This window comes from Oryzias latipes, chromosome 22 (assembly GCF_002234675.1).
Source record: "Oryzias latipes chromosome 22, ASM223467v1".
Lineage (NCBI taxonomy): Eukaryota > Metazoa > Chordata > Actinopteri > Beloniformes > Adrianichthyidae > Oryzias > Oryzias latipes.
Genome location: NC_019880.2, coordinates 24,249,227 through 24,272,187, shown reverse-complemented (window position 1 = coordinate 24,272,187; position 22,961 = coordinate 24,249,227). Strand labels below are relative to the sequence as shown.

The 22,961-nt window shown below is 43.4% G+C and overlaps 1 protein-coding gene across 3 annotated transcripts in view; it reads right to left on the bottom strand.

Moving 5' to 3' along the window:
• Window positions 1–22,961, bottom strand: part of npas3 (neuronal PAS domain protein 3) — a 231,996-nt gene that overhangs the window by 50,549 nt on the left and 158,486 nt on the right. For all 3 annotated transcript variants that reach the window (XM_023951301.1, XM_023951302.1, XM_023951303.1), the window contains one exon: window positions 12,452–12,541. In XM_023951301.1, the coding sequence (XP_023807069.1) occupies window positions 12,452–12,541 (90 nt within the window). The remainder of the gene's footprint in view (window positions 1–12,451; window positions 12,542–22,961) is intronic.

Genomic DNA, 22,961 nt, shown 5'->3' with positions numbered 1-22,961 from the left:
TCGTGTTAGACCCAGAAGTGGTGAAAAACGGCCCAGAAAGCGGTAGCAGAAATGCCGCTCTGCTCATTAGATGTAAAAAAAGGTGCATGTCTGTCAAAATTGGTTGAGATTAAGATAAGTTATAGAAGGCTAAATGCAGTCCACCACTACTGCAGTAAAATAGATCAAACTACATAAATGAATAAATGTCAGTGGGATCAGAATTCACAACTTTATTTTTTTTTTAATTCACTTTTTTGTTTTTAACTATAGTTGCGGTTAATGATAGAGGAAACTTATAAAGAAAAAGTTTAAAATTGAATTTGGGAGTTTTTTTAATTGACATTATTTTGAATTAGGAGCAAATGAAAAAAACTGGACGTCTGGACAGCTCCAATATTGCTCGCCATTTTTGTTGCACCTCTAATGTTAGCTTGTTAACAGTTCCGTCCACATCTTAGAGGAGAATTTCCAATGAACTCCTGCAGAAACTATGTCCTAAAAAACAGCAGTTTATTCGGTTTTGGATAAAGACAGCATAATCATAATTAAAAGACCACTGGGAACACTTTGAAAATAGATCAAAAGATGATCAGCGAGGGACTTTAAAAAGTTTGAATCAATTAAAGGCCTGTTTCTGAGTGTCAAGGTGTGGTGATAAAGGAATTGAAATTTGTCTCCTTTTCTTCAACTTTAGTGTTTGTGTGTCCACAGGACAGCGGCAGCCGAGTGTTTGTGTGTTTGCAGCTTTTCTTCTTTCATCATGCAGAGCTCGCTCTCTGCTTCCCGACTCTCATCTCCCTCCGTTCACCTTTTCCTCTCATTGTCATTACAGATCCATTCCTTTCTCTTTACGCCTCTTCTCCCTCACCGCCTCTGCTCCTGCTGTCCCTCCTAATCTCCTCGCCCCCCTCTCGTCGCTTCCCCCCACTCCGTCTCTCATCTCCCTCTCATCCTCCTCAGTGTAATGCAGGATAAAGACACTGGGATCACATATGGCAGAGTGGTAATGGTGGCGTTCCACTTAAATCCACTCATTTAAGTGCAAATCAGAGCCGTTCTGGAGCTGCCGAGCAGATGCTGGTCCATGTCAGCATAACTGCATCTGACCTCTGCTGGCTTCAGGTGTGTCTCTGCGCGTGCACGTACATGTGCACGTACACGTGAAGAAAAGTACCAGATCCTCGGAGGGAGAAAACACAAAAACTAGAACCCAGATTCTCTGCCAACGTGAACTTTGATGTTTTTCACGCTTGTGGCCTTTGAAAGCTTCAGGATCAGAACATTTATGTTTCTATGCATATTGGATAAAAAATAAAAATAAAAGCTTTTCTGAACATGTGATCTCAGTGTCAGGTGTTGCTCATTCCTGAAGCATTTAACAAACCTGAGAAAGAAACATGAAGAAGCATCGTGGGGTTTTAACTGACCCCACCTGCATGGATCTAAAGCCCCCCACCTCTAAAATGCTTCATTCTTCATGAAAACCTATTATTTCAGGAGACCAGTGACTTTTCGCCAACATGACTCAAAATAATCCTAAAGAGAATCCAATCTGACAGCTTGAACCAGAAATATTGTCACAAAGACGATCCAGTGGATGAACCGTTTACTGTGCAGCTCCAGACTTTATGGTTCTGCTGACGGTTTCTTTCCTTTGCAATTCTGCAAGTCTTCTGGATAAAGGAGTGAAGATGGCGCCAACAAACATGAAGCCTGAACAACATGAACCAAAACCGTCACTGACGGGGCTTCACCCGAACCTGGAACCTCCACAGAACATTTTCCACAGGAAATATGGGAACACGAGGAAACTTGGGGTCAGGATGTGAGGGGGCATATAAAACCACAGCCCCCCCCCATGGATGTATACATACATCACATCAACTCACTGAGGAGGAGGAGGACTCGTGGTTGATGGACGGGACAGAGCTGGTAATTGCAGTTTGGAGAGGGCGTCCCCTGCAAAGCCTGCAAAGTGTGGCTCTGCTACTCCCCCATTCAAAGCCCCCCCCACAGTGCATTCTTAAAGGGGAAAAAAAAATCAGACTTTCATCTAACCATCTTTTTTTTTAAATCATATTCTGTCCAACAACTGAGCGAACAGATGAGAGCTGAAGGCCTTTTGTGTTGGACGGGTTTTACAATTTCAAAAAGAGTATCTTTGGACAACCAGGGTCTATATTTGTATAAACACCCTTTTCTGTTTTTTACTATTTTTTCTTTATTTGTTACATTTTATGTTATAAATATATATTTTCTTTTTTTTTTTTTAGAGCGGGAAGAGAGAGTGGAATAATGTAAAAAGGGGGATGAGAAGAAAACAATAGAAAAAAGAGAGAGGGGGAGAAAGTGAGGGAATACAAGTGCAGAGTTGCTCATTTGAATAGGTTTTGATATTAAGCTGTGTAACATTTATGCTAGATCTGCTGAAAAGACAATTACATCCAAAAGTTACATTCTGACACTAAGATGAGTGGAACACATTTGTCCCACTGTGGGTTAGGATGAGGGATGAAGCAGACAGGGAGCAGTGTGACTGTGCACGTGCACATGGGGGTGGAGATACATGCACGCTGTGTGTTCATGAGGGGAGCCAGATCCTCCCCAGCCAGACCAGGAGAGAGGGGGTGACCCCTGGACCAGGAGCGCCCCCAACGACGGGACCCATGCACCCCGAGCTGGGGGACCGCCCATCCACCCAGCCAGGTGCAGAGGAGGCCCCCCTACAGGGGACCCTCCGGCACTGGGGAATCATTTGCACCGTGTCAGAGCCCCCAGGCCACAAGACAGGCGCTACGCCATACCTGGCAGTAGCCATTGGGGCCACCAGGCGCCGGACATCGAGATGCGGGCCAAAGACGGAGGCAGGGCCCAGAGGACCCAGGAGACGCCCACCACCCAGCCGGAGCCTCGTCACCGCATCTAACCATCTAACTCACATAAGATCTCTAACACCCTATTTAAGGGTGTGTTCGGACTGGAAAAGTCTGTTGGTCCGGCTCAAATCCGCTTAATTTGCTCCAAATCGAGTCCTGGACCTTACATTTGGTCTGTAATCAAACTGCTGTCAAGTGGACTTTCCTGTTCCGGATAAAAGCTTGTAAACAAAACGGCGTGACTGAAAATCTCTTTAATTATTGGTCAGGAATTATGAGGGCGGGGCAAAGCAACAAGAGAAAGAATAATGCGCTTTGCAATCTATTTCACTCATTTAAACTTTATATTTCGCTGACATTTTTAATGCCTATTTCAACGTCAGGTACAACACTTTTTACTTGTTACTTTGGTCTGGTGGAGGCATGCCTGCAAGGCGGTTACTGAGGCTTAATTAAAAAAAAAAGATTTATTCAGTTATTCGAAGCAGATCAGAGCTGAGTGCCTCTTGTGTTGGACAGATTTTATTGTTACAATTGGGGTTTATGGGTCTACACACAGACTGAGAGTATATTTGTATAAACCCCTTTTGTATTTGAGGCTAAGCTTTATTTATGAAAATTATATTTGAATGCATTCCTTGTTGGACCGGACGGAAAAAGGAAACAAAAGAGGAGAGAAAGAAACAGAGTTGGATGTCACAGATGGGGGATAAGGGGTTAGACAATAAAGAATGGTCTGCACAGAACTATTTACGGGTTAGAAGTATAATCATGCATCAATGATTAAAGATTTATCTCCCAGGATTTCTGCTCATAGACAGGTACACACAATATTGTAGAAAAAGGGAAAAAGCAATACCCATGTCCGCATTTGTGCAAAGGTGAATAAGCGGGTGTGTTGAAAAAATGTGTGCCTCTTAGAGTGAACCTTGATCACACTGAATGCTCCAGCAGAGGCAGGAGGCCCGGGACCCCACACCCCAGAGCTGGGGGCAGACAGCGCAGCAACCCGGCCAATCCAGGCATCCAAGAGCCTCACCGTCAGACAAAGATCCAGGAGCAACCACCCTCCCGTACACCAGACCCCCACCACAGAGACGGAGGTCAGGACCCAGCTGCCCCCCGGCCGAGGAGCAGGAGGAACAGAGAACACGCAGAGCCTTCTGCACCCGGCAGGGACCCGCCCCACTCCAAGGCGCACCTGGCCTAAACCCAATGACCCGACCGCTCGTGACCTACGCCGGCGCCCAGACGAAAGGCACGCCACCGGCCGGGATTCCTGAGCCCCCACCCGCCCCCAACCCCAGAGGCAGGCTGGCACAGTCCATGGTCAGCCAGACAGAGATTTGTGTTTAATGTTTTCCCAACTCAGTAATCCATGTTTTTGTAATATTGGACAATGGCGAAAAATGTTGGGTTTCTTATCCAAGGTTTTAATAGTTTATATAATGTTTGTAGAGATTTTGTGATTGCAAGCCTGTGACCAGACAGGTAAACAAATTCAAATTCAAATTAATTGTATTTCATGTAAAGAAAACAGCTCTCAAGGTGCTGGACATAAAAACAAAAAAAGAATGCAAAAACACCAATCCCCACTCATGAAATAAATTAAATAAATAAATAAGCTGTCATAATAAAATACACAAAAACAAACACAAGTTAAAGAGAAAATATTATAAAAAAGCTAAAGAGGATAGAACCCAGAAGGCGCCGTCTGCCCTGTCCTCCTTATGGCTGGGTGTCAGCGTAGACGTAAACACCCCAGCTAAGCGTGACAAAACACTCGTAAACAGTCTAAAATGCAGAAGTGATAAATGGAAAAGTTAAAATATAAAAACAGCTGCAACATGAAAATTATAAGAAGTTAATGTATAAAAGTCTAAAACAGCTGAAATATAAATAAAAATAAGTTAAGACGTTAAGACAACTTGACTAATCTTATTGTGATAAAACATCATAAAATAGAAGAGTAAAAAATCTAGATCCTAAATAGGAGATCTAATTAAACAGTAAGTGATATGTGAGAAAATCATGGAGTGCGTGTACCTGTTTGCTGCTAAAAAGGTACGCTGTGTGTTTAGGACATAGATTGTTGGGAAAACAGTGTGAGGAGCAACGTGTGTCATGTGAAAAGTTGTTTTAATGAGCCTGGATTCATCTGACCACATATCAAAGTTGCTGTTGCATCGCTGCTCTGGTTTTCCACATTCCGTAAAGTTCCTGGTCCCGGACCAGGGTCCGCTTGGCTGTATTCAGACTGAAAAATTGTTCTGGATTATGGGGGGAAAACGAACTCTGGTTCACTTTTAAGTGTCCAGTCTGAATACACCCTCAGTTGTTTATGGATGGAAGCCTAGGGGACTTCTTTGACTGTATTTTTTAAAACGTGAAGCGCCAACACCAGGAGAAAAACGATGCGATTGATTTAAAGAAGACGAACCTTCACCTGAAGAGCCTCCAAACAGCCTGCAACCTTCTCCTGTGTATTTATTTTCATGAATTCATGGACACAAAGGAAACGTGAACATTTTCAGTCTCCAGCAGAAAATTCTCTGAAGGTCTGAGATGCTCAGAGGAGCTGCTGGATAATCTGCATTCATCTGGATTCTCAACTTCCTGATCAACTCATTGATCAATGAGCTCCATCAGGAAAAAAAAATCTCTTCGTTAGCCTCAAATCCTCCACCTCTGAGCTCCTTCCTGGTTCCATGAGTCCTGCTGCTCTCCCCTGTTTGAAAGTTTCCACTTCAGCTTCTCCTCCCAGAGTTTCCTGCTGAAATCAGATCAACGCTGCAGGTTCTGAGAACAATAAATCAAAAACGACTCCTGAGATTCAGAGAAGGGAGAAACCTTCAGCTGCCGCTGTGACACACCCTCCCCTGCACACACTTGTGTGATAGAGGCACCCGTTTCAGTGGATGATCTCTTTATGGTTCCAGGACTCCGAGATAACTGCAGGCTGTAAATCTGAGCGCCAGAGGAGACGCAGAGAAAGGAGAGCAGGGAGGACACGGGGAAAAACCAGGAATCCAGCTGTCACGTTTCCGTTTGTTGGTTCAGAGGATTTCTGATTTCACACCAATTGTTGTTACATGACAGTCAGCAACCGAACCCCCCCTGAACGGAGCGGCGTCTGTGAAACCACATGAAGCGTGAGCTCCGTTCTTCAGCCACAAACAGAATGCTGTTCAATGAAGACCTGCACTTCTTCTGCTGTGTCCACTGAGCTGAAGTGAGACCTGCTGTCCTTGTGCCTCACCTTCAGTCTCTCTGAAATGCATGAAGTGGATGTGACGTGAGTCTGTTGAGCAAATCGTCCGTCGGCGCCGCAGCGTATGAGCTCTGGGGAGGTCAGCGAGAGCAAACGCTGAGAGGCCAGAACCTCTTTGCACTGGCGACCACCGCCCACAGGTTTTATGCATGAAAAGACCGAGGAGACAGCGTTTGCTTAAATGATCTGTGTGCATGTGTGTGTGCATGTGTGTGTGTGCGTGTCCTTCAGCAGACTTGCCTCAGCTCCTCCTGCCTGTCTCATGTTTAAAAGGATGTACTTTCTTTACATTCTTGCGGCGAGCGTAGAGCTTTGTCTCTGACCTTTCTTCTCTTCCGTGCAGCTTTTTCACTTTGTATTTATTCACTCAGACTCTACATGTTTGAAATTTCATCGGCTGCGTCGGATTTTTAGATGTTTTTTTCTTTTTTGGTCCAGGTCAAAGTGACACTTTTTTCTCGTCTTCACCGTGAGATGATGAAGGCCCTCACCATCTTCGTCCAACGCCCTCATATTTGTTTTGTTGGAGTTAGAAGTACTCTGAATTTGGGTCCATAGGAGCTTCACCTCAAGGTGGAGGTTTTTCGTTGGTATTATGACATAAATGTGGAGAAAATGGCAAATGTGTGTCAAATTTATGTGCCTGTTTTATGGGGCTTTTTCACGGAACTGACACTATTAACAAGAACCTCCATTTTTGGCACAAGGAACTCAGTTTTAATAACCAAGACGGCTAATAAAAGGGTCTCAACAGATAGAGCATGTGTCATTTCACGATTTAGGTTGTGAAAGTCCGTCTGCATTCACACTGAAGTAAACCGCACCAAAGTTCATCTGCAGTAGACCAGAGACCCTCGTTCTCAAGAGGAGCTGGGTTCACTTGTTTGGCCCAAACCAAGAGGACCATCAGAGAAAACCAGACCTGGATCAGACAAGAACCAGAAATCTGCAGGAAAGTGTCGTGTTTCAGAACTAAAGGACTTTTCAGAATAAAACCATGATTCAGAACTTCACACTGAAATTACATCATGAAATCCTTTCAAAATAAGACATTTATCCAGAGATGACTGAGGAAATGGAAACGGCACCTACTCACGCGCGTGCACGGCAGGCTGGGGGTTTCAGGTGTGTGCATGTGAGGAGTGGAGAGCAGGCAGCTGCTAGTCTAATTTATCCATGTCCCACTTCAGAGCGCCATGGCCCACTGGGAGTGCTGGGAGTGTGTGCGTGGCAGACACTGATCCGCCTCCATCTAATGACTGCTGGCTCGTGCGCAGTCGCGCGTGTGAGGAGCACAGCCCTGCTTGTGCGAGCATCTGAAGGATGATTCACCTCCAACACACACGTGCACACATGGGTACATGTGCAGGTATGTTGATTTGAAGCTGAACAAAACTCAAGGATTTTATAATTAGTACGGATGAAATATTATTTCGTTATACTCACGGGTTTCTGGCTAAGATTGACAAACTACTGTAAAATGAACCATGTATACTTTTGTTAATCACTGCCGACATTAAACTTCCTGTTACTACATTTGCTGCATTGAGGTGATCCTAGAGGGGTCTTTTATTTTGAAAGGAAGTCAGAGGAACATCTCTCAAAAGGTACAAACTGTTTCATATTTTGAAAAAGGCTAGTTTCTTTTTATGTTTATGTTTTCTTTATACCAAAAAATAGTAGCCTATTTATATTTATTATAATAGTAACAATAAGATGAATACAAATATTTTTCTAAAGGGTGCAGTAGGACTTTGTGGCTCCTTCTGGGTTGTAGTCAGTCTTTAAGGGTTGAAGACCCCTGACCTAAAAGACCTCTGTTGTCTGCTCTGACATCTCCTTCTTTAATGACCCCACCCTGCAGCTTCTTATTGCTAAAACACCCCTCAGCTGCAGGAGGGGGAGAATCCAGCAGGACACCCTCGTTTCAGTCCAATCAAACCACCTTCAGAGGTTGAAGGACTTCTTTTTATTAAAATCCCAAGCAATGACAAGTTTAGTTTGGTAAAGTCTAAAAGTAGAATGATTTGCATCAGATCTACTGACCATCAAACAACAATGATGCGTTCACATGAATAAAGAAATTAAAAACCCTAACTCCATCCTGTACCACGACAATGGGACAAAGGCATCTGAAGACCAGAAATGACAACAAAAAAGTTTCATCTTGTCAAAACAGAAGATGAAGCATCACCAGAAAACCTGCGCTGCAAAACAAGTACATACGAGTTCAAATAACACCAGGAGAAATAAATGCCCTCCTTTCTGCAACAGATGAGCTCATCTCCAGCGTGTCGGGTCGAATAGACCCAACGCGCTGATGCCTGTTATGATGTTATCAGTCAAACAGATGGCGGAGGCCCCAAACAGGAGCTGGTTGTCATCTGGAGCCAGGAAATGACTAAAAAGTTCTTCCCACACACCTCCTCACCCCAAAGTCTTAGACTCACACACACATCCACCTTTTCCTCACTTGCACTGAACTGTGGGAAGTTTTTTCCCCAATTGTTATTCAAACAAGGATTTACTGCTGCTGTTTAAAGCAGATGTGTAATGAGAATGATCTGTAAATATTTACCGTACAGCATAGTACAGTACAGTACAGTATACAGCATTCACATTGCACAGACAAAACTATGTCTTAAGATGTTCAGGAAAACTGTGTCCTTGGGCAGCCTGCTTGGTTTAGCAGGTGTGAATCCTCACCTGAACTCTGCCTGAAAACTCTCTCTTCTGCATGTGAAATCTGTGGAACCCACCCTCATTGGTGGAGGAGGTGGATCACTACAGATACCTTGGAGTCCACCTGGACAAGACGCTGAACCGGTCGGCAAACATGGACTCCATTTACAGGAAGGGGCAGAGCAGGTACTTTTTACCACTTTTATGCTTTTTCTTACATTTATTTTATTTTTAATGTGCTAATACTTTTATTCGTTTTACTCTGTTTTTAGTGAGTGTGATTTTGTTATGATTTTATGATTATTTACTACTTTTTACATTTCTATTGAATGTTTGTGTATTTGAGGAGCAATGGATGGATATGCAAGTTCCCTCGGGATTAATAAAGGACTCCATCCATCCATCCATCCATCCATCCATCCATCCATCCATCCATCCATCCATCCATCCAACCGTCCGTCCGTCCGTCCGTCCGTCCATCCATCCATCCATCCATCCGTGCTCTCCTCGACTTAATGAATGAAGGCTGTCAAACGGTGGGGGGTGGGCCCCGGGGGAACCATTGGCAGTAAAAGGCAGAGCAGCATGGATGACTGTGGGACCGCTCCAGGAGGTTTAGGCTGCATTTAGTCTGAGGTTTACTCTCGACAGTCAGTGTGAAAGCAGATCTCGATGAAGACATGAGAAGTTTGACCTTCTCCACCAAATCTAACCGGGTTTCACCTGCTGTCCCTGTTCCGCTCCTTCTGTACTGACGTTTCTACTGTCTAGTCTCTGCCTTTGCCATATTTATGCCACTGTTGCTGCTGCTGACGTGTCTCTTGTCTTCTAGCTCGGTGATCTCCAGCCTTTCTCTGGATGCAGACCGGGTCATGTCAGACAATCGTTTCATGGACCAGGCTGTATCAGGCTCAAGTGGATGTCTGATTCTTACATTTTTATTTTACATTTTGAATCAACAGCTGGTTTAAACTTTATTATTTTATGTAGGAATAATCACGGGGGGATAATGCCAGAGGAGGTGTTTATTATCAGAGGTTAATGGACAACATGGAGGCCTGAACGCCCAACGCTTCACTTGTGTGTGTGTGTGTTTGTGTGTATGTATTGGTGTGGGTCTTCATGTGTGTGTGTGTCTCTGTGATATGTGTGTGTTCCAAATATGTCTTTGTGAGTGTTAGTGTGTTTGGATGTGTTGTTGGTGTGTGTGTGAGTCTATATTTGAGTGTGTGTCTAGGTGTGTGTTTTTGTACATTTGTTTTTATGCGCATGTTTGTGAGTGTCTTTATATGTATGTGTGTGTTCCAAATATGTCTTTGTGAGTGTGTGTGTTGGTGTGTTTGTGTGTGTTGGGTGTGTGTGTGTCTATATTTGAGTGTGTGTCTTGGTGTGGGTTTTTGTGCATTAGTCTTTATGTGTGTGTTTGTGAGTGTTAGTTATGTATGCGCGTGTTCCAAATATGTCTTTGTGAGTGTATGTGTCGGTGTGTTGGGTGTGTGTGTGTGTATTTATGTGTGCGTGTATGAAAATGTGTGTGTTACCACATCTTCCATAGCAGATGCAGTTAAACATGGATTCAAAAAGGCGTTCACGCTATGATGCAGATGTCTCCTCTCTGTCAATGGTTGTAGAGGCTTTTCGTGTTCGTTCAGAGTGTGAGTGTGTGTGTGTGAGGTTGTCGTGTCACCTGCGTGTCACTGGCGTGACTTTGTGCACGTAGCTCTCACGCTGCTGCATATGCTGGCGTGTTCCAGAGGAGCTGGCTGCAGACCATGTCTGCTGTAACGGGCCCCGATCCAACGGACTAATTTGAGTTTGGCTGAAACAATGCAGTTATTATTTTCCTTTGGAGCATAAGGCAGAGGACATGCAGCCATCTGCTGAGCACACACATGCAAAAACACACACATCTCAATTAGATCACTAAAGGGGGGGGCAGCTGCAGGCCTTTGCCAGGCCTTGCAAACAAACAGCACTACAAACAAAGGAGCGTCCGTGCGTTCATGAGAGCGGGCATACGCCTCTGTGTCGTTGGATCAGTGAGGTGTTGCTGAAAATCAGCTTCTGCTTTCTTCTGCCGAGGACACCGGGAGAGCAAACGATCTCTTTTTATGAATCTTCTGATGTTATCTGTAGATTGAAGTTCCACTCCGATCATCTTTTTTCAAAGCGTTTCCAAAGGTCTTTTCATTATGATGATGCCATTTTAAGTCAAAATCAAAAAGCAGTTTCTGCAGAGCGACAGGAGTTCATTAGAAATGTCCTCTCAGTTGTGGGCGCAGAGCAACCCCATCCCCCCTTCCAGTCACCCATCTATTTTCTTGCTCTCCTGCTCTCTGATTGGTCCTGGTAAGACGTGGACGTACGTGACGGTTGCCCTGCAGAGCTGGGAAAAACTCGTGCAGTACACACTAATGCATCGAGACACAAATGCACTTGCTCAAAAACGCACACTTGTGACAAATATTCAGCAGCTGATTAAGGCAGAAGGAAGGAGATAAACTGCTGAGTGGAGACAAGAAGCTTCAGGGACTCAATATACCAATTAATCAATTATTTGATAGAAATCAACAGTCAATGGAATGAGGATTAATTCAGGGAGGGGGTGTAGGGGTGTGAGGGGAACTTTTTTCCTTCTATGTTATGTTCAGCTTGTCTTTAAAACTTGGCACAGGTTCACGAGAACAATAAAGTTCTTAAACCGAGAAACATCAGCTCTTCACTTCCCTGAAGGTCAAAAACACGTGTGGCGCACTTTCCAAATTCATGTTCTAAAGAAAGAACACATTCAGGCTCAGACTATTTTCTGGGATTGAGATTAATGTGTCTTTTATTTATCGTAAAACTATCGGGAAGAAACTGACCGATAATGTCCTTATGCCGCGCTGTGCTTTTTAAATAAAGTTATTTAAGAAAATGAAAATGGTGCGAAAACATCTGTAGAGTTAAAGAACTGTAACAGAATTGTAGACCTGAAGCTGATCTGTAGCAGACTCGTAGACCCAAAGCTGACCTGTAGCAGACTCGTAGACCCAAAGCTGACCTGTAGCAGACTCGTAGACCCAAAGCTGACCTGTAGCAGACTTGTAGACCCGAAGCTGACCTGTAGCAGACTCGTAGACCCAAAGCTGACCTGTAGCAGACTCGTAGACCCAAAGCTGACCTGTAGCAGACTCGTAGACCCAAAGCTGACCTGTAGCAGACTTGTAGACCCAAAGCTGACCTGTAGCAGACTTGTAGACCCAAAGCTGACCTGTAGCAGACTCGTAGACCCAAAGCTGACCTGTAGCAGACTCGTAGACCCAAAGCTGACCTGTAGCAGACTCGTAGACCCAAAGCTGACCTGTAGCAGACTTGTAGACCCAAAGCTGACCTGTAGCAGACTTATACACCTGAAGCTGACCTGTAGCAGACTTGTAGACCCGAAGCTGACCTGTAGCAGACTTATACACCTGAAGCTGACCTGTAGCAGACTTGTAGACCCGAATCTGACCTGTGGCAGACTTGTAGACCTGGAGCTGATCTTTAGCAGAATTGTAGACCTGCACTGACCTGTAGCAGACTCGTAGACCCGAAGCTGACCTGTGGCAGACTTGTAGACCTGAAGCTGACCTGTAGCAGACTCAGCAGTCAGACTCACCTGTGACAGGCCCAGGTAGATGGAGACCGTCTCAGAGATGTAGAGGAAGCGCCCCTCCTTGTTTAGTGCAAATACGAAGCCGTCCAGAGACTGAAACACAGGAAAGAAAGACAAGAAGGAAAATCAAAAATCTGCTTTTATGCAAAATTAGAATTCAAGAAGATAAAAAGGAAGTTAAGATGCAAAGAAACTAAATACAAAGTATAGAATCCATAAATGTCTGTATTTAAAGCATGAAGAGATCATTTCTCATTAAAATGCAGGAAAAAAACAGACTTTTTTCTTTAGAAATGCATTTTTAGTTCACTCTCTGTGTTAATACACTGACCAAAAGTATAAACGCAACACTTTTGTTATTGCTCCCATTTTTTATGGTATGAACTCAAAGATGTGAAACATTTTCCACATACACAAAATAACCAGTTCTCTGAAATATTGTTCACAAATCTGTCTAAATCTGTGATAGTGAGCACTTCTCCTTTGCCAAGACAATTCATCCCACCTCGCAGGGGTGCCATATCAAGATGCTGATTAGACAGCATGATTATTGCACAGGTGTGCCTTAGACTGGCCACAAGAAAAGGCCACTCGGAAATCTGCAGTTTTGTTTTATTGAGGGGGTCAGGGGACTCAGACAACCAGTCAGTATCTGGTGTGACCACCATTTGCCTCATGAAGTGCGACACATCTCCTTCGCATAGAGTTGATCAGGTTGTCTATTGTGGCCTGTGGAATGTTGGCCCACTCTTCTTCAATGGGAGGGCGAAGCTGCTGGATATTGGCAGGAAGTGGAACACGCTGTCGTATACGCCGATCCAGAGCATCCCAAACATGCTCAATGGGTGACATGTCCGGTGAGTATGCTGGCCATGCAAGAACTGGGATGTTTTCAGCTTCCAAGAATTGTGTACAGATCCTTACAACATGGGGCCGTGCATTATCATGCTGCAACATGAGGTGATGTTGTTGGATGTACGGCACAACAATGGGCCCCAGGATCTCGTCACGCTATCTCTGTGCATTCAAAATGCCATCAATGAAATGCACCTGTGTTCTTCGCCCATAACATATGCCTGCCCATACCATAACCCCACCACCACCATGGGCTACTCGATCCACAACATTAACATCAGAAAACCGCTCACCCACACAACACTACACAGGCTAGTCTGCCATCTGCCCTGAACAGTGTAAACCGGGATTCATCCGTGAAGAGAACACCTCTCCAACGTGCCAGACGCCATCGCATGTGAGCATTTGCCCACTCAAGTCGGTTACGACGACGAACTGGAGTGAGGTCGAGACCTCGATGAGGATAACGAGCATGCAGATGAGCTTCCCTGAGACGGTTTCTGACAGTTTGTACAGAAATTCTGTAGTTATGCAAACCGATTGTTTCAGCAGCTGTCCAGGTGGCTGATCTCAGACGATCTTGGAGGTGGATGTGCTGGATGTGGAGGTCTTGGGCTGGTGTGGTTACACGTGGTCTGCGGTTGTGAGGCCGGTTGGATGTGCTGCCAAATTCTCAGAAACGCCTTTGGAGACGGCTTATGGAGAAATGGACATTCAATTCCCTAGCAACAGCTCTGGTGGACATTCCTGCTATCAGCATCAGGAATTGCACGCTCCCTCAAAACTTGAGACATCTGTGGCTGTGTAATACAACTGAAGATTTCAGAGTGGCCTTTTCTTGTGGCCAGTCTAAGGCACACCTGTGCAATAATCATGCTGTCTAATCAGCATCTTGATATGGCACACCTGTGAGGTGGGATGAATTGTCTTGGCAAAGGAGAAGTGCTCACTATCACAGATTTAGACAGATTTGTGAACAATATTTCAGAGAACTGGTTGTTTTGTGTATGTGGAAAAAGTTTCACATCTTTGAGTTCATACCATAAAAAATGGGAGCAAAAACAAAAGTGTTGCGTTTATATTTTTGGTCAGTGTACAAAATGTTTGAGAGACTTGCTGCCACATTTGAACGTTTATCAGAAGAATTATTGAAGCAGGAATGCGAATCTGTGAAGACCTTTCTAACTTTACCAAGTTCTTTAAGTGATGCACTCTGATTGGTTGACTCCGCCTCCTCTTACCCTCCCTCCCCCCCTGGTTACATTTTCAGACACAGATCAGTTTTGACACAAGTTTCTCACAAGGAATGTGTCAGAATTCAGAGCACAGATGTAGCGCACTTGTGATTTGTGCCAGCGGATTCGAGCACACGCAGAAGCACATTTGAGCAGTCGTAATCACAGATTTGAAGTTGTAACTCTAAATGAACACATGCAAATGGAAATTTGTCAGTTCACAGCAGAAGATTTTTACACACAGATGCAGATTTTTGATGCACAAGTATTCACATTCTATATTACAAATTCTCAAATCAAATCTACAAGTGTGTTCTTTTTGGAGCATTTTTACCTCCATAGGCATCCAAGGTTTCTTCATCATTCTGGTCTAACCCCATTAACCCATAAGACGTGATCATCTTCATCGCTTTGTCTAGTCAATTGTTTTGATTTGATGTTTTTTCTTTATCTCCTGCGGTTCTCCTCTGGAAGTTCCATAGTGACCTGTTGATTCCAATAACTGACTGTCAACCAGATTTGAACGCAGACTTCCCATCATGCATCTGACCTGCAGACGTTCTGTCAAGATACACCGCACTGAAATGCATTATGGGTCGCCACAGGAGGTCAGTTTTTTATTTTGTAACTCCCCCCACCACTCAATTCTGACCTGTGCCAACTAAACTGGAGCTGCTGCTGAACAGTTAAATCTTTAGGTCAGTATTGAGCTTTTCATTTGGAGCACATAAAACATAAAACAAAAATGTTTTAACATGCGTCACTTGACATAACAAGAACATCATAAGAATGAACGATTCCCAGCCCTACAGGTTAGGAGAATGGATTTCTGGTCAAAAGTTTTGTAACTCAGTTTGTAGTTTTTGCAGCTTCTTTGGATCCCCAGCTGCTCTAAAATTCAGTGATGTCATTGTCCTCCAACTCTAAAGACCCTCCTCATCACGGATAAATCTGTATAGAAGGAAAAACGTCTAGTAGATCAGCTCCATCAGAAGAAACTGGCCTGGAAATGCCTCAGGGAGGAAGTGGCGGGACGAGAGTCTGGACGGACGGATGGAGACTTTGAGTAGCAGATTCATGCTGGAACCAGGCTGCTCTGGAAGCTGGAGATGGAAAGAACTCACCAGAGGATTCTCCATTCAAGGGTTGAAGGCTACAGTGTTTTCTTTGCAGTTTGTACCTTTTTTTTGTGTCTATAAGCCTTAAGGTGTCTTGATGTGTAGAGATTCTGATTGTTTTCTTCTGATGTTGTCTGATCTGCTCGTGAAATCCACGAATCCTTCAGCAAGTGTGTCTGATGGTGCATTTATGTGACCATCACGCTGCAACACTTGACTCCATCACACATGCAAACACGGCTGGGTGTGTCGAATGCCGTTGCTCTGCAAAGATCATGCAGAGCACAGCTCCGACACATGTGTGCACACACACGCACCAATGCATGAAAAGCTGTAAAGGGAACCCGAGGAGGAAAACTGATGCCTTGTGAAGCAGATCATGGCTACCTTTGCTTTTCAGAACTTTACAAAGGATTTTTTATTCTGTGTATTTTCTTTTTTTCCAACCGTTTCCCACCATCCTGTTGAGACCAGACCTTTCTGCCAGCAGGAACCATCCTCACTGATGGTCATCTGTGCAGGACTGTCTGCCAGACTTTGACCAACACTTGGGAGCTCAACAACATGACAACAGCATCTTCTTCTCAGGTGGAACAAGTTTAATTAAGTGACTCTATATTGTGTGTTTCTCACGTAGGTCTGCTCCTCATCTTTTCTTTAGAGTCACATGGAACCAGTTTAAACGGCCTTCTTCCATGTTTTATTTATGTCCTCCTTCAGCTAACCTGTCAAGGTTAAGCAGACATCCCTGTGCAGCCTCTTGATTTAGCTCCGCCCAGCTGCAGGTTGTGCTCCGACAACTTGGCGTCTTCTGCAGTTGTGCAGCCACTGACAGTCAGGTCCACGCAGACGGTTGCACGTTCTGCAGCTTCTCCCTCAGCAGCGTGCTTTTAGATCCCGGTAAAAGAGGAAGAACATCAGGCGTGCAGCAGAAGAATTATCTCCTCTGATGACTTTCAGCCCAACGTGTTGGTTATTTGAGCTCTAACAGGAACAAACTGGGATGGGGGGGCCGACATGGCAGCCAGCAGAATAACCCCCGCACTCGCTTCCCCATCTGATCATGAGTCCTGACAAAAGGAGGCCCAAGACGGGAATGCAACCTGCAGAAGAGGCCTAAGCTGTCAGAGGCAGAGCAGAGGGGGTTTGCATTTCCATAAATCATCCTCACGCAGACACCGAGCTTCTCTCTGCAGGTTTTACATGCATGCACGTGGGGAGTGCACGTCTGCGTGTGTGCAGGAAAACACACAAATCATGCCTACAAATATATACAAACGCAACAATGAAACAGAGCCCCCCCAGTATCACATGGACATAGGTGAACACACACCCTGTGGCAGGCGCCTGTGTGAGTCTCATTATGGAATCACAGAGGCTCTGGCCGCCGCGCAGTAATTATGCTAATTGCCCGGATGCCCTTGCCTTTATTTTCTGCAGAGCTGCTAAGATAAATAAAAGGAAATTGCTTTGGATCTGACTGTATTCATTTCAGCATGCTAACGAGAAAACTGACGCCGCTCTGCCAGTTCGCTCGCGCGTGCAGAGGACAAGTGTGTGTGTGTGTGAGTGTGTGTGTGTCTGAGTGTGTGCGTTTGCATCTCTGTATGTGTCTGTGGGTGCATGTGTGTCTGTGAGTGTGTGTGTGTGTCTTTGTGTGTGCGTCTGCATCTCTGTGTGTGTCTGTGGGTGTGTGTGTGTCTGCATTTGAGTGTGTGTGTCTTTGTGTGTGCGTCTGCATCTGTGTGTGTGTCTGTGGGTGTGTGTATGTCTGCATTTGAGTGTGTGTGTCTTTGTGTGTTCATCTGTGTGTGTGTCTGTGGGTGTGTGTATGTCTGCATTTGAGTGTGTGTGTCTTTGTGTGTGCGTCTGCATCATGTGTGTGAGTTTGTTGTTAAAATTTTTGTTCAATCTTCACAGATTCTGCACATCATTGTAGTTTGTGTTTTTGTGTTCTTTTTGCGTTTAAACTCCTGCAGTGTTTTACTGTAGTGTGTGTTTGTCTGCATCTATGTGTCTTTGTGTGTCTACACCTGAGTGTGTGTGTCTGCACCAGAGTGTCTGTGTCTTTGTGTGTGTGTCTGCATCTGTAAGTGTCTGTGTCTACATCTGTATGTTTTTGTTTTGTGTTGTTTTTGTGGACAGACTCCTGCAGTGAGTTATTGTAGTGTGTGTTTGTGTGTTGGGGGGGGGGGGGGGGGGGGGTTCTTCTTCAGATTATATGATATTATTACAGATTATAATGCTTTAAAATCAGCATAATTCTGTCCATTAATAACATTTTTTTCCCTGTTTCACGTTTTTAACCCAAACATGGAAACATTTTTCATTCATCTGTTGTTTTCTTGGTCAAACTACACTTTCTGAACCACAAAGTACCTGAAAGTTGGATTCAAGATTGTAACCTGTTTTTATAAATGCATGAATAATTTAGCTCTAAAAGCAGAAGTTCTGCTCAAGTGCAACATTACTTCAACATCCAAGTACTAAAGTAAAAGTACATCACTCAACCTTTTACTCTGGTAAAAGTTAAAAAAGAGTTTGTGATTAAACTTCTAAAATACTGAGGAGCAGCTCAACAGACACATCCGACCTGTTGAATTATTTAATCAGGCCACCAAACTGGAATAAATTATATTGATAATCCCTATAAATTAAGTTATATTGACAAGCCGTATAATTGACGCACTATAATAATCCATAAATCTTAGTCTAAAATTGATTGAATTCTTTAAATAAAGTAAACTCCAGTCTTTTCTGATGCTAAAGTATTTTGAATGAACTAAATAACTCCAGATAATCAGGAAAATTTTAGTGACGGTTTCTGGGTCAACAGTAAAACATTTACGTGCAATTATAGAAAAGCTTTCCCAATTCAATAATTATACTACAAATAAAGACATTTTTCTGTAAATAAATACAGTGAAAAAAGCATTTTACAAATGCATTTTGTAGAATGCGTTTTTCAAACTTGAGCTTTCCTATTGGTCACATCATCGAGCGTGGACAGGAGAGGAAAATTTAAGTAATAAAGAAAATCAAACTGAATTTTTGTTTTTGTCTATTTTGGGCATTTTCGTTTCAGCCCCGTCATGCCTGACATTTATTCCAAAGATATAAAAAAATAGTCTTCAGTTTTTAGGACTAGGTAGGTGATGCTAAATTAAAAGAAGTCCAGGATTTAATGGTATATCACAAATGAGTGACATTCAGCATTTTTGTTTTCAAAAGTGTTTTGGAAAAAAGTCAGTGAGTTTATTTTTGCAGTGTTGGAAACGTTTTTGATGAAATTCAGAAAACAAGACTCTAAGACAAACAAAGAATCTGATTAGGTCATAAAATTTCAATTTTAGATTTATATATAAAAACAACGTTTGTCTGTCACATAGACAGTACAATATGTAATGAAATTTATTGCATGACTGTCAGACAGAGAACAAGTATAGAAAGGAAAGGTAGAATAAAAAGGTAAAAAAGTATAAGTAACTATAACATTTTGCTGAGCCTATTATATACGGTATACACAGCAATGACAGGTCACAAAATGTTGATGTGCTGCAAAGGGTGGACAATGTATACAGTGTTGATTCAGTGCAGAGATTAGGATCCAGTTTCTGCTCTGTGAAAACCCCATCTCCTGCAAGTCGTCGTTAGAACAACCGGAGCACCAGAAGCAGAAAAGAGTTTGAGCAAGAAAATAATCTAAACTCAATGGGGACATCAACCAACCGCTGCAGGGAACCGAGAGCAGCCATGGACGCCGACAGGAAGACAGACGGCTGGACGGCAGGTCAAACAGGTGAGACAAAAAATGTGGAACACGGAGGATTTGAGAGTAAAAATGCAAACGAAGAAAAGAAGAAATAAAGACAACAATGTGCGAGCGTTTCTAAACGCACAAAAACGGATGTTATTTACACACGTATACATAGACACATGCACACACACACACACACACACACACACACACACACACACACACACGTGCACACTCAATTTCTTTCTCCATTTGTCATTAAAGAGGCAGGGAGCTATCGTAACATTTAAGCGGTACGTTGTGGTTAAAAGATGGCCTCATCTGCTCTGCGTTTGTGTGTCCATGTGTGTGTGCATATGTGTGTGTGTGTGTGTGCATGAGGTCGATCAATGCAGTAATCTGCAGGAGGTGGGGAGCAGGAGAGCAGCAATTCAGCCACGCTCACTAATCAATTGCAATCCTTTCTTTTACTGTCTGCACAGATTTAGACATTTCTAAAGGTGCATGTGTATGTATGTAGGTGTGTGTGCATGTGTGGGTGTGCATGTGTGTTTCTGTGCATGAGGGCAAATGAGAGAATGGAAGAGGAAGAAAGTATAGAACAGAAGAAAATGGAAACAACAGAAAGGATAAAACAAAGGAAGAAACCACCCCTTTATGTGTGTGTGTGTGTGTGTGTGTGTGGGTGTGGGGGGGTGTGTGTGCGTGTGTGTGTGTGTGGGGGCAGAAGAACGTCAACAAGAGAAATGAAAGGAAAAGATGAATTAAAGCACAGCTGTAGGATAAACACTGACGCTCATGTGCAGCAGGACAGACTCGGTCCTGATGAAAGAGGTCGGATTATCCAAAACATGCAGGAGGGGTGTAAGAACCCCCCCCCCCCCCAACAAACCTGAACCCTAAAGTGACAGAAAATATGAGTTTGGAGGCAACAGAGAGCAAAAAAACACGACCTGAAGAAGACAAAGAGTCTGTGGGACACAGAAGAAAGAGCTGTCGTTTTTATATCAGCCACTAGAGGGCTCTGTGTACCGACGAAAACCTTTCTGTGTGATGGACTGAACAAACACTTCCTTTCACGCACAACTTTGGTCCCAACAAACACAAGAAGCTCAGCTATTCATCGAGACAACAACCAACACTTATATTTATAAAGAATGAAGCACTCTGCAGTTTGAGTCCACAGTTCTCTACTCATTCATGTAAATCAGAACTTTTTTCAGGTTTTCAGCCTAAAAAAACAAAAACAACTGGACTGGACTGTGATGAAAACAGAATATACAGTATAAGAGCAACTCTTTATGAAGGGATAACTTATGCTTCCTCCTTTTTCTTCATGTCTTTCTGACTAATTCTTAAGTCTCCTTTCCATTCTGGTTTTTGTGCATAAAGTTTAGGTACTACCATGCAAGATATGTTGCTAAGAAATATTGCTAAGATCAGAAATATACTTTCTAAGAGTGATGCTGAAAAACCCATCCATGCATTTGTTACGTCGAGGCTGGATTACTGTAACTCCTTGTTAGCAGCGTGTCCTAAGAGTTCCTTAAGAAGTCTCCAGCTTGTTCAGAACGCAGCAGCTAGATTGTTAGCAGGAACTAGCAGAAGAGATCACATCACTCCTGTGTTAGTTTCGCTCCACTGGCTCCCAGTTGATTCTAGAATCAAGTTCAAGATCCTCCTGTTAACCTATAAGGCCTTACATGGTATGGCCCCGTCCTATATTAAGGACCTCATAGTCCCTTACCATCCAATGAGAACACTTCGCTCGCAAAATGCAGGACTGCTTGTGGTTCCTAGAATTAGTAAAAGTACGGTTGGAGGTAGAGCGTTTAGCCACCAAGCCCCTGTCTTATGGAATAAACTCCCAGCTCATGTAAGAGAGGCCGACTCAGTTTCTACATTCAAAGTTAGACTGAAAACATTCCTCTTTGGACAGGCTTATTGTCAGACTAGTTAGTATTTAGAGATTATTTAACTTAATGTTAATGTGTTTAAATTAAACTTAATAACAATAACTATTGGTTTTAAAGGCTGCTAGAAGTTGAAGCTGGGGTAACTATGGTGCACTGGGGTCCTGTCCTCTATTCTCATCTACTTCTACTCTCCTTCTCTTCTCTGTTCTTGATTATTATTCATCATTTAGTTCTCCATGCCTCTGTTTGGTGCAGTGATTCATGTACTGTCCCTCCTTCCAGATTCCAGTTGGCTCATCCGTGCTCCTGTACTTGGCCGTGTACCTCACCTCTACTACTGCTTCTACACCTGGCTGTGGATCCTGGTTCATTTTAGTATTTTCCTATTGAACTCTATGCATTCATGATCTTTTTGATTTTTTTTCTTTTTCAATTACCGATATGAAGCCCATCGAGACGACTGTTGTTGTGAAATTGGGCTATACAAATAACATTGAATTGAAATAATTATAGAAAAAAACAGGAAAAACAATGTTAAAGAAAAAAAATGTAGACTAAAATAAAAAAAAGGTCAATAAAACATAGAATTACAAATGTTACATGCAAAAATCTGTCATTTTCAGCTAAATGTGTGCCTTTTAACTAGTGTTTATATATTTCATTTTTAAAACTCATCTAAATCTTCATTCTATAAACCTTTAAAAGGGTTGATAAATAAAAGCGGATATTGTATCTCTTGATTCTAAGGTTCAGCTCAGCCGTCCTCTGACGATAGTAATAAAGGTTACAAGAGTCACATTTGGTTATTTATAATTTAGTTCCAGTTACTGACAATCTGTTTACAGCTGGCAAACATTAATGTGGTTGATGGAGCTTCATGTGAATTTCCTGGATCCTTTTTTGTCTTTTAGTTCACTATATGACAGTTGAACATCTTCATCCTGAGTCTTCATCAGTGTCTGCAGGTTGTTTGGATCCACAGCTGCGCTGAAGCTAAAATGTTTCTTGTGGTTTCCTTCTGTAATGGCAGCATCCTCTAGATAAATGTGCATCCTTCGTCAGAATGTTTCATCCTAAAAAGAGAACAAAAAGCTGCAGATTTTCCATCTGGAATAAAACAAATCTGTGGTTGAATCTCAAGTCTTGGATATTTATCTAAAGTATTTGGATGGTGTGGTGATGCTGAGCATGTGTACTGAAGTGTGCGGCAAAGAGGAAGAGGAGCGCAATCACAGCAAATGAGGCAGAGGGCATTTAGTATGGAATCCCTCAAAGAAGTTTGGAGTCAGACGCAGCAGACAGACTGTCTGCACACAGCAAGCAGACAGACGGTCAGCCTGAAACTCTGAAATGTTGAAAGCGTGATTGAGAGCAGAGCTGCTTCCTGCTCAACAATCGTTCTGACGAGCGGCGTCAAGAGCAGCGTCCACACGCTGCCTGCAAAGGTCAACACGTGCATGCACACGTGCACTCCCTTTCCTGGGTGAACAGATGCACACCAATCCACACTAACACATGATGTCTTGGTATCATTGCCAAGCCAAAGGCCAACATGCTGATTAGTGATGGAGCAATCAACTCAACCAATCAATTTATAGGAGGGTGAAGAGGAGGAGGAGGAGGAGGAATGGG